This window comes from Phalacrocorax aristotelis, chromosome 8 (assembly GCF_949628215.1).
Source record: "Phalacrocorax aristotelis chromosome 8, bGulAri2.1, whole genome shotgun sequence".
Lineage (NCBI taxonomy): Eukaryota > Metazoa > Chordata > Aves > Suliformes > Phalacrocoracidae > Phalacrocorax > Phalacrocorax aristotelis.
Window position 1 is genome coordinate 43858438 of NC_134283.1, and position 13269 is coordinate 43871706.

General features: G+C 44.3%; 1 protein-coding gene across 2 annotated transcripts in view; it reads left to right on the plus strand.

Annotated features, from left to right (window-relative positions):
- Nucleotides 1-12695, plus strand: part of FSTL4 (follistatin like 4) — a 245902-nt gene extending 233207 nt beyond the window's left edge. For both annotated transcript variants that reach the window (XM_075102934.1, XM_075102935.1), the window contains 4 exons: nt 1757-1906; nt 2510-2617; nt 5640-5749; nt 8864-12695. In XM_075102934.1, the coding sequence (XP_074959035.1) occupies nt 1757-1906; nt 2510-2617; nt 5640-5749; nt 8864-9566 (1071 nt within the window). In that variant the 3' untranslated portion in view covers nt 9567-12695. The remainder of the gene's footprint in view (nt 1-1756; nt 1907-2509; nt 2618-5639; nt 5750-8863) is intronic.
- Nucleotides 12696-13269: the final 574 nt, after the last annotated feature.

The window sequence follows — 13269 nt, forward strand, 5'->3', positions numbered from 1 at the left end:
TCCAGACTGATGCTCATCCCAAGGCTGGTCCTTAGCATGGGCTTGAAATTACTAAGCCACACTTGAGCTGTTGCTACTCAAAGTCAGAAATCTTGTGTTTCTTTTCCAAAGAGCTGTAAATATTGAAGAGGTGGTTCTGGAGAAACAGCTTGAAAAGAACAAAGGAGAGAGGGCACTTAACAAAATAATGTCAGCACAGTGGTGGGCACGAAAGGGATCTTTAACGTCATTATTTGGCTGCCTTTCAGAGAGACCTCTAAGGGTTTCCTACAGACATCATGGGGCCTTTTGCCTTGGTATAGGGAGGATTGACTTTTTTTCTCCTCCCTTTTCCCTTTTAGTATCTTGAGTGTTTGCTGCATAGTCACTGACACCAGCCTGCAACTTTAGGAGGGTTTCTACAACAAAGGTTTCTTCGTTTGCCGTGAGAGGGCATAGAAGCAGATAGAGCAGCTGCAGCTTGAGCACTGGAGCAGAAAGGCCGGTGACCTTTCCCTGCTCTCGTTGGTTGGGGTGGATGCTGTGTTGTGAGAGCCCAAGCCCAGTACACAGCCGAGGATGAGGAGGGCAGTTTGGAAGCTGTCAGGTGCTTGGCTGTGTGAACCGCTGCTGGAAGGCCAAGGCTCGGGTTTTATAGCATCTTTTACCTTGTAGTAGAGTAGATCCCCAGCCTGGCTGGAGGGCCAGAAAGGAAAATGCAGCCAGACTGTTGAGTCCTGTATCTTCAACCCTTACACGTGATCTCCACCAAGGTACCTAGCCAACAGAGCTGTGTGCTTAGAGGTGAAATCTTTTTATCCATAACCATCGCTCTGGTACAGACCCCATCTCAGCATTGTTTTTTCTTGCACCTCCTCTTTCCCTGAAAAGCTCTGCTGCTCTAATCGCTTTCCCCTTAGGGAGGCTGTGCCATTATTTAAAGTGACCCAGCTGTTTTATTGACAAGATTTAAAACCAACAGTTGTGCTCACTGAAATATATATGTGTTCATTTAGTTTCACCCTTGTTTCCACACCACAGCCTGGTCCCACACAAACACCCTTTCAAGTAAAACAACTCAACAGACGGAAGAGCGATGAAGAGTAGCCAACGTGCAGAAGCTTGTTGGTGAGACACTTCAAACTCAGAGTACCAGTGAGCTCCCACTAAAGCTAATACCAGTTTTGCCCAGGAGTCAGTGAGTGGAGGATAAGAGACAAAATATGGCACCAGGCAGCTGTGAACTGGATTTGCTTCCTTTTCCACAGGGGGAGTTTCTGTATTGGAGCAATAAACCGTAGGACCCTTCTTGTTCTGCTACCGTTTGCCTGAGCACAAGCGTCGTAGCGCACGCGCTCCTGAACCGAAAATGAAGACTTTATGAAAAATATAAAGCTATGATTCAACGAATGTAAATCACTGTTTTTTCAAAGCACAGACTGATATTTCTGTTGCTAATAAATGCTGACAGTCTTGATGAACCACGGCGTACTTCAAAAGATAGATCCATAGGCTGTGCGGTTATTTAAATTCAATGTGAGTTTGCAGGAGGCCCAGCTGTTTAATGTCACTGGGTAGAGCCAGGCTGCAGTGTGGTCCCTGATAAAATAATTATTTCGTGTTTTCCAGAAGAGAAAGGAGAAAAATATCATCCTAATGGAATCCCCCAGGAATTTTTTACCTATGGTTTTTAAGGCTAAGCTTCTTGCTGCTCCAGCCCCTGAAGCTGTAGGAATTAAACCTTTTCTCCTCTTCTTTTTTCCTTTTTCCCCTTCAGGAAGAGATCTGCCCTGGAGTGGAAGGTGAAGGCACTCAGTCCTGCCTCTGGGCTTCAGCGGTCAATGTCAGAGACAAGTACATTTATGTGACACAGCCTAAGCAGAACAGAGTCGTGATAATTGATATCCAGAGTCAGAAAGCCATACAGGTACTTGCAAGGGGAATTATTTATTCACCGATGGCAAAAAAACTTGATATGGGACAAAAAAGGTAGATCTTTACCCATTAGATCTGCTGACATCACTGAGAAGTTGGGCCTGTGTTGCTTTCACCCAAGGGGTCACCCTGTGTCGTTCGCTGTTCTGTAACCTCGCTAGCAGGAAAAAAAAACTCCTTTACGGGTTGGATATCACAGTCTCAGGGCTGCATCTGCAGCCAGGCTTGCAGCTAGTGTGGGAAAATAATGCTAGGATGAATTTCTGGCTTGTGCTTACTGAGCCACTGCCTGACCTCGGTTATAAGCAGGTTGGGAAGAATGAACTGCTGTGGGTATAATTCAAGCAGAAATTGGCCCCTGATTTACTGGCCGTAAGTCACAGCATAAGATGGAGCGATGCCCAGCTGGAAAGCGGCACCGAGCAGCCCAGTTTTTCTACGGCTGGTGCTGCTGCTGATCCCCCAATTGATCTGAAGGCAAAGCTGCACGAACGAGTGTAACAGCGGTGCGTGGGAATGTCTGCAGTAGAGAATATAATACTTGTCACGTGCATTGGGGTCACTGTGTAAAATCCTATCTCTGGTTTCTTTTAAGTCCTTGGATGTTGACCCCTTACCAACCAAATTACATTATGACAAGTCCCACGACCAAGTGTGGGTGCTTAGCTGGGGCGACATGCGGAAGTCCTCACCAACGCTGCAGGTAAGTCCTTACGCGTCTGAGCCTTTGCCCTTGGCATCGTCGGTAGGAAGGTGGTGACTGGTTGGTTGCAGGTAATTAACAGCATTTAATGGTCTGGATATAAAGCCGCTCTTTAATTTGCATATCTAGTGTGTTTTATTCATCTCTCCTCCGTCCATCCTCACATATTTTTCCTGCTGTTTAATTTGTTTTTGAGCAATGACTGTGCCGTAGGCTGGCAGCAGGGCTGCTTTGTTGCCAAGGTCTGTTTTGTTTTAAGGCTGATGACAGAGCCAAGTGCCATAAAGTCATCCAGCAAGGGCTGGCAGCTGACTGCGAGCAGTATGAGCCTGCGACGCTCCAAGTCATTTGTGCAGCCTGCGTGAGGGCAGCTTCTTTTTAACTCGATTGGGGTCTAAAAGCAGTGGGTACCAAGAAGCCACAAAGAACGTACTTTCTGCATAGAAATCTGTTACTCTTTAGGCTGTTGGTAGTGAGTCAGGCTGAGCAGCACATTCAAGGATAAGCATAAGGCAGGGGCTAAGTGTGTGTTCAGTGCAGAGCTGCAGCACGCCCTTCTCAGACATTATGATGACCTGCCAGTCTTTCTGTCTGCAGTGTTTGGGGGCATGCCATGTAAAAAGAAGCATTAAAAGGTGAATGCATTGTACAGTGCCTCAAAATTCATACCTCTCTCAGGATTACTAGCCTATCACCCTCGTTATGGATTGGTTAAAACCACCCTATTCTCCAGTTTGGTAAAAGCATTTACCTCTTCTTATCTTCCACATAGGAGAAGGCCAGGTTTTCTGCCAGTGCACTAAATCACTACTCATTTCCTTTGTACTCATTTTGTCATTTGTCTCTCAGCCTCCTTTCGGATGATGATGGAGCACAATGTGGCAGAATTGTTCCTCTCACAATAAAATGCAAAAAGCAGCTCTCCAGGGCATGAGAAAGAAACCCATAAACAGCAAATGTAAAACCTCAGGGACATGTTCTGTTACTGGGTGTCAGTGACTCCACTGGAGGGGTGCCAGTGAGGTCCCTGGAGCCCCTCCGCGCTCAGCACTGTCAGACCCACACTGATATTGGGGCCCAGCAGTGCACGTAGGCTTGGATGACTAAATTAGCTTCCGTTTCTGGATTGCCCTGGAGGATTCGTCCTTCTGTTGGCGGTACAGGAACACTAAGTGCAGGCACCTAATTGGGCGTTTTGCTGCTGCTGTATGTCATACGACAGAGCTGACACCAGAGCTGATTTGATCCATCCAGATATACCCTTCTCTAGTAGTTCTTTTCTGGCACTTGCTGCCTAACCTTTCTGGAAACATAGGTGTCACGTGCATACTGCTTCTTCCAGCAAGGTATGCTTCTAAGGCTACGTTAAAGCATTCCCCAACAGGCAGAGAAGAAGGGTGGCTGTGCTTCCTAACCCAAAAATGTACAAATCTGGACTCTACGTTAGTTGTGGGGCTGCCCGAGGCTTCGCTGGAGATGCTGCCCCATGAAGGTGGGACGGGCCATCCCCACCAGCCACATGCAAGATAACGGCCGCAGCCTGCAGACTTCCAGCAGTAAAGAATGGACCAGCAACTCAACATGGGCATTTTCAGGAAAAGACAAATAAATGAAGGTTTCTGAGGCAATGCCACCAGCTTGTCTCACCTGGGGGTGAGCAGTTTCCTGTGCAGGGTGTGAGGAGACAAAATGGGCTCTCTTTACCCTTTCTGACTTAATTTCTTCCATCCAGCTGTGAGAGGTTTCTGTAATTAAAGGAGAGATGGCACAAGCATGTGATTATTAAGAAGAACACACCGTCTGCACAGTTGGAAACTTGTTATAAGGCTCCAGCTCTCAGTTAGTCCTTTCTGTTATCTTTATGAAGTGCACTTACACACGTGGAGAATGAGATAAGCATCAGCATCACCAAATCTCTTCTTTTTTTCCGACCTTCTTTCCTGAAAGGTGGGCAGTGACTAATTTGGCGAAGTTCATTCTTAAAACCTGCAGTGGTTAGTTGCAGACGTGCAGTACAACATCTTTTTAACAAAGCTGCTGCGGCAGAGGTTGATCTAAATTTCTTCTTGTTCTTTGGAAGTCGGGGATTTATCAAACAGCCCGTGCAGCCGGCTGATGGGATGCTGTTGTTTAGCCATTACCGGCTTGTGGGAAGCAAACGTCTGGCCTCGTGGAAGCCCTGTGTGAGAGTGGGCATCTTTCTTGAGCAATCTAATTGGAAGACATCTAAATGGCATGACCGGAACAGCTGCCTGAACTAAACCTTGTAGGGTTTTAGAATTTCCTTAATGAATTATGTAGCTATAAATTCAAAGCAACTACTGTTGCACGTCTGAGCAGCAGAAGTTCCTAATGGATGGACTAAAGTAATCTGGAACTGAGCAAACAATTTGAGTATTTAACATTTTAATTATTGAAAACTGCTACCTCTCCTTTGCCGGAGCGGTGGAGGCGCTGAGTTCCCGTGGCCGTGGAGGTGTGCGCTGTGCTGGAGGGCAGCACAAGGAGGGAGGGCAGCCAAAGGGCCGTCCTCTGCTCTGCCCTGAATTTTATATGGTGCGGTGGATGGACGAACAGTTCTCCTTCAGAGGGATAATTAACCACTGTGCATTAGTGTTTGATCCTTCAAGCTGGTAAATTATCGCTGTGCATTTAAGTGAGATTAATAAATATGACCATGAAATGCATGTTTATTTTAGACAGGGAGAAATAAATTATTATGGTCTGAGTGTTGTCATGCTACTTCAGCTCCTGCATGACTGCTCTTGCTCGAGATATAAACATCCTATGAAAGCAGAGTTGCGTACTTACCTTACAAATGTCAAGCTTCAGATACTATTTATTAGCACACCTCTTTCCAGACAGCTACACCAAACAATATTTTGAAGTCATTCATCAATTTAAGTCTACTACATCCCTGGGAAGAGCCGCTCGGTACTGTGTATGGCGATGTAATCTGTATTTACCTTTCTGCCTTACTTGCTGCTCTTCCTGTACTCAACCTTGTGTGTATTTATTGTAGGTAATACCAGAGGCGAGTGCCGGGGAGGATCAGCATGTCATCCGCACGCCATTTGAAGGAGTGGATGATTTTTTTATACCGCCTACAAATCTTATTATTAATCACGTTAGGTAAGAAATGATCTTAATGAAGAGCAACAGTGACCGCACTGCTCTCTTCTAGCGGGCATCCTTCTGATAACCTTACAGCGCTTTATGAATGTTAGTGAATGATTTTGTCATCTCTTACCCCCAGTTTCACATGTGAAATGGAGAAATAGTTGAGCAAATAACCTATAGTTATTCAGTGAATCAATGAAATGGCAAGAACAAACCCCGGGCTTCCCTTGGAGCACACACCGGTGTCCTAACCTCAGCTTGGTCGGGGGTGCCTCCTTGCAGCAAAGCAGGACACACTGCCCTGGCTTGCTTGTGCCGGGAGTTTCATGGCCAGAAAGCTGCCTTCCCTCCTCAAAACCGCTCTATGGATCTGGGCGGAAACCTATGTCACGGATTTATTGCCTGAAGTGTTAAAAGTTGATTCTGCCTGAAGCACAAAGCGTAGTTCTTCCACGTGCTTCCAGCTATTTGCTTGTTCAAATATTGGATCTCTATGTGAGGTGTATGGTTTGAACAGACAAATGTTATGCACTGCATATTAAAAAAAAAAAACACCTCTCTGAACCAGCAGTTTTGAATGTTAATGTGATGTAGTGGTTAATGAGATTGTATAACTAACATACTAATAACTTGGAGTGACACTGGCTGCTTCCCAGCAGGAACAGGAAGCCTCCCATTAACGTTATCAAAACTGATGATAACTGCACAGCAATTTATAGTGTTCTTACCATGTTCTTACATAACTGTTTAACCATCTTCTGTCCTCAGTATAGTTAAGCACTCAAAAAATCATATTGTAACTCCTTACATTAATCTTAGGTTCCCTGCAGTGAACTCTGAGGACGGGGGGGGTGGGGGGTTGCACTTAAATGATTACGTGTTGAATCTGATCCAAAATAAATAACTTTGCTTTCTGAAACACAAAATAATGAGACATACTTCATGGCTGTCATTCTTAATTCTTCCCTACCTCATTTTTCCAGTTTGCTTTCAAAATACCGTTGTGACTAATAGTAGTGCCAGGAGGTAGGTGGCTCTGCTGAATGTTAAAGCCTGAGATGAGAAGGTATGGTCAGGTTTCAAAGACAGGAAGGTGGAACGATTTTGTTCCAAAAAAACACTTTTTTTGTTGTTGTTTTATTGTCTTTTGGCTTCAGTGTGGTTAACCGGCTGGGTACAGATGATCTTCCATAAGAAATAGTAAATGTAGATAATTGTCTGTAGTTTTCCATGTGCAAAGCAGAGAACGCCGTGCCTAATTTCCTATTTCATTTGTTCAGGGCCAGATCTTTGTCCGTTCTCTCTCACCCTCAGCACAGAAAAATAATTGCTCACAGTCTAATGAGACTTACTGAGATCATGTTCTAAATCCTCCACTCAGAAACAATAAAAGCCAACACCAGCATTTCCCGGGAAGGTGAATATTTAAGCAATCTCTTCCGCGAGCCAAGAAAATATTTGTATGCAAATGTTCCTGCATATGTATTTCAACTGCCTGTTATTTCAGATGGATATCTAGGAATGTATCCATTTTTATTAGTTCCCAGGGTAGATTGTTGTCTATTAAAAACTCTCTAAGTGCAAGGTTTTCTTTGAGATCTCAGATCACAGGTGTCATGCGAGCGCTGCCTCTCTTCTGCAGCTGTGTGCACACGAAACGCATTCTGACCCACTTTTTTAAATTAAAGCTTATGATAAGAACCATTTTTTAACTTCTTTGGGCATTCGGCCAAGTATTAAGGAAGTCTTGGGGAAAAAAAAAATGCTGTAAGGGAAAGCATTTTTTTAAAAGTGTACTTAAAATGCATTCATCCAGGAGAAATGCAAGTGTCATATCCAATTTCCCCACACACAGTGCGCTACGAAGCTCCACTGCAGATATTTTCTGAAGTCTCTAATGGATGTGAGTATAATGGGAAAATGAAAGGCTTAGCCCAGTGGTTTTCATGGAATCATACACTACATTGGCTGATTCTTCGGAAGTGAAATCATTGCCGAGTGTCTCATTGACAGATGGATTAAGAATAAAGAAATAAAACCAGTGTTTTAAGCAAAATATATGTTATCTGCATGCAAGCACCTTGTCCACATTTCACAAAGCAATTCTACATCTTTTGAGGAAGAGATACAAAACTAAGCACTCACTTCATTTCCTTCTGTCTGCCCTGAATGGATAAAAAGATACTCGATGTAAAATTAGTTTTCAGAAGTCAGTATCAGTGACCTCTGAATCCAGGGGAACACAAACAGGCTATTTCTACGGGTTCCCTCTCAAATTAAGCAGAAACCTTTCTTGGCTATTCTTGACCTTTTCTTGTCTTCAAGCAAAGGTCAGATGTGCTGCAACATATATCTTTTACAGAACATCTATTCTCTGCTCACTGTTGTCTGCTCTCTCTTGAGACAGAAGACAAAGACCCCTTTTCTTCAGCACACCCTGGCTGGTTACGTTCCTCGAGAACCGTTTTACACCTTCCCTGGGCTGGCGGGACGGCGCTTAACAAAGTCTGCTCTACACCTCAGCCTTGCCAGCTCCCGCAGTCGTCCCCAGGCACCACGGGTAGCAAACACACGTCGTAGCTCCCCTCTGATGCTCTAATTGCAGAGATGGGGTTGGACGCGGTCTTCGCTCCATGGTTATACATGTAGCTCGAAGCTGCGCTCTGGCCCCAGCCTGGCAGGGATATGCTTTATTTTGAAGAGTTTTCTATTTTGAGATTGAAGCCTTGAGTATAAATTGAATTACATCTCTCTAGACCTGAAACAGATTAAATACAAAACTGGTCAACACTAGCCTACAGAACACCCAAGCCTTGATATCAGTCCTATTGTAAACTGCCCTTCCCAATAAAAGGCTTCAGCTCTTGAAGGTGTTATTCAAATACCCAAGCACATGCTCAGGCTTCCTGACTCAGGTTGCTAATTTTAACCGAAATATATACCTCCTTTTAGCATATTTCAGAAGCACTAAAGCGAGAGCGATTTCTTACAGAAAAGAGACAGCATTATCGCACACGCTTCCGAAGCCAACGGGACAGAGTTTCCCAGTTGCGCTGACTTGCGTCATTTCTCAAGCATATCACCGCGTCTCCAGAGGTGACGTCAGTGTCGTGTTTTCTATTTCAGGTTCGGCTTCATCTTTAACAAATCGAAATCCGCAGTTCATAAAATTGACCTGGAAACTGTGACCCACATCAAGACCATCAACTTCCAAAACTATAGCTGCGTACCGCAGACCATGGCTTACACCCACCTGGGCGGTTACTTCTTTGTCCAGTGTAGGAGGAATAGGTCGGTGGCCGCGTCGCCGCAGCTCGTTATTGACAGTGTTACCGATGCCGTCATCGGCCCCAACAGCGACGTGTCGGGCACACCTTATATCTCACCGGACGGGCGCTATTTGGTCAGTGCGGATGAAGACAGTGGCAGGATCAAAGTCCAGGCTCTAACTGTCCAAGGGGAAATCAAGTTGATTTACGACTTACAAACAAACATACACGTATCTGATCTGACATTTCAACCCTCTTTCACTGAAGGCAATCAGTACTATGTATATGCTACTTCACATTTGCAAACAGATGTGCTTTTTGTAGAGCTGTCAACGGGGAAAATGAATGTACTGAAGAATTTAAAGGACCCTATCACATCCAAAGACTGGCCCTGGAGCAAGTACAACAGAATTATGAAAGACAGTGGATTATTTGGACAGTATCTCATTACACCAGCTAAAGATTCATTGTTTGTTATAAATGGGAGGCAAAATACGTTACGCTGTGAGGTTTCAGGTATAAGGAGGGGTAACACAGTGGTCTGGGTGGGAGAGGTATGAAGGGGCAATAGCAGTAGAGCCTTCGGCAGGCAAGTACCGGTTGGACCTTTACGCTGCAACAAATGAGCAGTAGCATTGTATATTTTTACACTGGGGAAAAAAAAAAAAAAGAAAAAAAAAAAAAGAAAAAAAAACCCTGTATAGGCTTCATGGTACAACACTGGTCTACTTGCAAGTTTTATGATATAAGGTATGCTCTGCTAATAGGAAGTGGTTTTGAAGGGATATTTTTTATTTGGGGGTATGATTTGCGGTTATGAGAAAAATGCTGGGAAGCGACTAGTATCTCCACTGAGATATTGTATAAGCCACGAAACCTAGTGATTCTGTAGAACAAAACAGATCTTGAGTTTCCATACTGAGGAGCTTTTATGTTACGTTCAAGCCATCGGTTTTCTTTCCTGTATACCTCGCCCGTTAGCTGTGCTGACCCCCCCACCCCAACCCCGAGAGACTACAGAAGCAATGACTGCAGTTAAAATTCACCTTTGGATGATGAGGGAAACTAAGCATCAGAGAGCAGTTTTCAACCCACAGAAACATAGGAGAGCGATTTAATGAAAACTGATCAGTTTTCTCTGCAGGGTGGCTTTGGGAGGATTCACGGACGTGATTTCAGGAGGAGGCACAACAGAAATAGTAACTGTCAGCTCACTTTCTTCTGCGCTTAATTTTGCCCTTGGTACTACTGAAGGCAATGTTATGAGTCGTCCCCCCCACCTCTCCTAGGGCGTATTTGTGTGATCGTATTTGAGACATTCGGCATGAAATATCCGGGCCATTAGAGCGGGTAAAAGCCAGGAAACACTGAGGGGGGCGGTCAGAGTTTGTAAGAAATCGTGTTCAGAAGGGGGCATTAGTCTTTCAGCAGCTTGTGAGCGCCGTCAGCTTGGGCACAATATGCAAAATCTGCTCTTCAGGGGGAGAGAATTAGTTATGGTTATTCCCGTAGGAGGCGGCAACACTTCCAGAAATTGTTGGTTTCTCTCATTAAATATTTAGTAGTACTGAAGTCACTTGGTTCTTTGTAAAATAATAGCTCCAGTGACAGAGGGTATTTTTAATAGAAAACTCACTCATTTTCCAGTCATAGCCTCAATTTGCCTATTTCTTTTCAGACATTCTGGGAAACAATTTTTCTTTGTGGTTTTTTTTCCCTTCCCATTTATAGTACGCTTGTTTATAGTCAATTATCTTTTAGGCACGAGCAAAAAGATTCATGTAAAACCGGCTGAATCACCCCAGAATGCAACAGCTGGCATTGAGAAATTTCAGTAGAGTTCCCATAAAAAAATCTAGATCCATGTGCACGTTTGGAAGGTGTAACAACTTTTCTAGCTGCGTTTTTCTAACTTTCTGTATCCGTCACCGTGAAGTTAATCAGGGCAAGAGCAGCTGTGGCTCGCAAAGGGCTGCAGACCAGGCGAGCGCCGCTGCCGCCACGAACGGGCGCACCCGAGCGCTTGTACCCCGCGAGCTGGCTTGAAAACGCGGGGGTGAAAACCCTCTCTGGCAGTAACCATCTGTTGCAGCGGAGCCACCCGCCGGCCTTTCGTTTTGCGAGCGACCTTGTTGCCCAGGGTTTGTACGAAAGCAGCTGCTGAACGCATCCGGCGATAGGTAGTGGCGCAGTGATTATTTTCCGACGCAGATGCTTGAAGGCACCCATTTCACAATGCACGCAGAGGGATTTTTAAAGGAGAAGGTTGCAGGCTAACAAACACTGGTAATATTTGCTTTAAATGTTAAACTTTACCAAAAGAGTAGCATTTTAGCATGGCTGTAGACCTGAAGTAATTTAAACCATTTCGGTTCTATAGAGAACATATAAAAATCTGTTCAGACAGACAAAGAAGGGGAGCTGAATCCTATGAATTCACTAAACATGGAGTCCTTGAAATCGCCCTTCAACACCCATAGGCTGAAACCTACATCTCTTCACTTACGAGCCATAGGGGTTAGAAGAGACTGTCCCATCATTGCGACGCAGACATAGCAAACAGATTGGCGTAGCCTTCCTTTAGCAATGCATGGTGTCCATGATTTTCTACTCATCTGGTTAGGAAACACACCCATGTCAAGGAAAGGAGACGACCAGCTTTGTAAGTACCTTTAAATATGCACAACTCCTTTCTTGAACGAAGCTGTACCCATACATTGCAGTCATCCTAAATGTGTTTTACCGAGGCCAAACACTGCTCTCGTGTTCTCTTTTATGACTTCTTGAATATTTTACGATGCCTATGGTAAGTTTCCCCGTAGAGACGTTCATTGTGTCATAGATCAAGCAAATAGTACTTTTTTAAGAATATTAAAAACCTGTATATATCTGTTCAGGTAAATATTCTTGAGGCTGGTTTATATATAGGCTGTGAAAGATGTGTAACAGACCTCACTTCTTCCTGTTTGTCGCAAAATGTTGGAATAGCGTTCACTTGAAAAATCCCACTTGGACCTTCCAAAGATGTTCCCTTTCTTCCCTCCTCAGCCCAAGTCCTGGTGATGTGTTTTCTAAATTATCCTAATGGTTATATATCATACTTAGAAAATGAAGTACAACTTAGATTGTCCACACTACTTGTGAACAGTTCCAATGACAGTCAAACCTGCCATTAAAGTGCTGCACATTTCTTACTCTGATTTTATTTTTTTTATGACACAGAAATTTTATATATACCCAAAAAATGTTTCAACTCATTTTTGCCTTTCAACTCTGTCAAAAAGAGACTACGTTTCCTTGTTTGCACTTTCTTTCCCACCCTCTTCGTGTTCTCCACCAATTCACTATTAATTCCTAACTAATAAATTAATCACAGTGATTAATTGAAATAAATTTAAATGGAATTAATGACCATTTAGGCATCGTATGGCACTCATATATCAGGTGGGTATTCTGACACTAGAATCACGGGGAAAAAGACAGTTCCTGGTTGACTTCTGGTCCCCAGATGAGCTGTATTTTCCTGTTTTCCATTCGCTGTTGAGGTTGAACGGCAGTATAATGGAAATACTGTTTTGTCAATTATCTCCCTCAATATTTTCACTTTCTGAGTGGGCGAGAGTTTTTACTGACCACCTTTAACTGTGCAGTTCAGTGACTATTTAGAAACCACCCACTTCTCTTTTAAATCGGAGCGAAAAGTCACGAGTGCCTTAGTTTGGCATCTGTGACAATAATTAAACTGTTCTTATCATTTAATACTTTGCTTATTTTTTTTACCGCTACAAAAAAAAAATCAGCAGAAGTCCCAAAAGGTTTCAGTGGGCGGCGGTGGGCACGCCCGCAGGAGGGGTGGGAGACGGGAAACTCGCAGGGCTGCTCGGACACCCCCAAAAAGGGGCTTGGCAAGGGGGGGGCTATCGACAAACACCCGCCGAAGGAGTTTGGCCGTCGGGCTGGGTTGACCTCCGTGAACATGGCTTTGCCCGAGAGACACACGAGTCCTGATGACCTGTCGACAAGTGCTTATCTGCTTGATTTATACCATGATTAGGTCTTAATTAATAGAGCGCCCGCTAGCATGCTAGGTACCGAGTAAAACAGATAAAAAGGCCGAGGTCTCAGTCCTGTAAGGAGGTAAGAGCTAATTCCCTGTATGACCCTACAGCCGGTCAACAGAATTAACAGGAAAGCGGGAACTGAGGCTGGGGGAGACGCAAGAGCTGACCTAAGTGCAATAACCTGGTTATTCATCAAAGATAC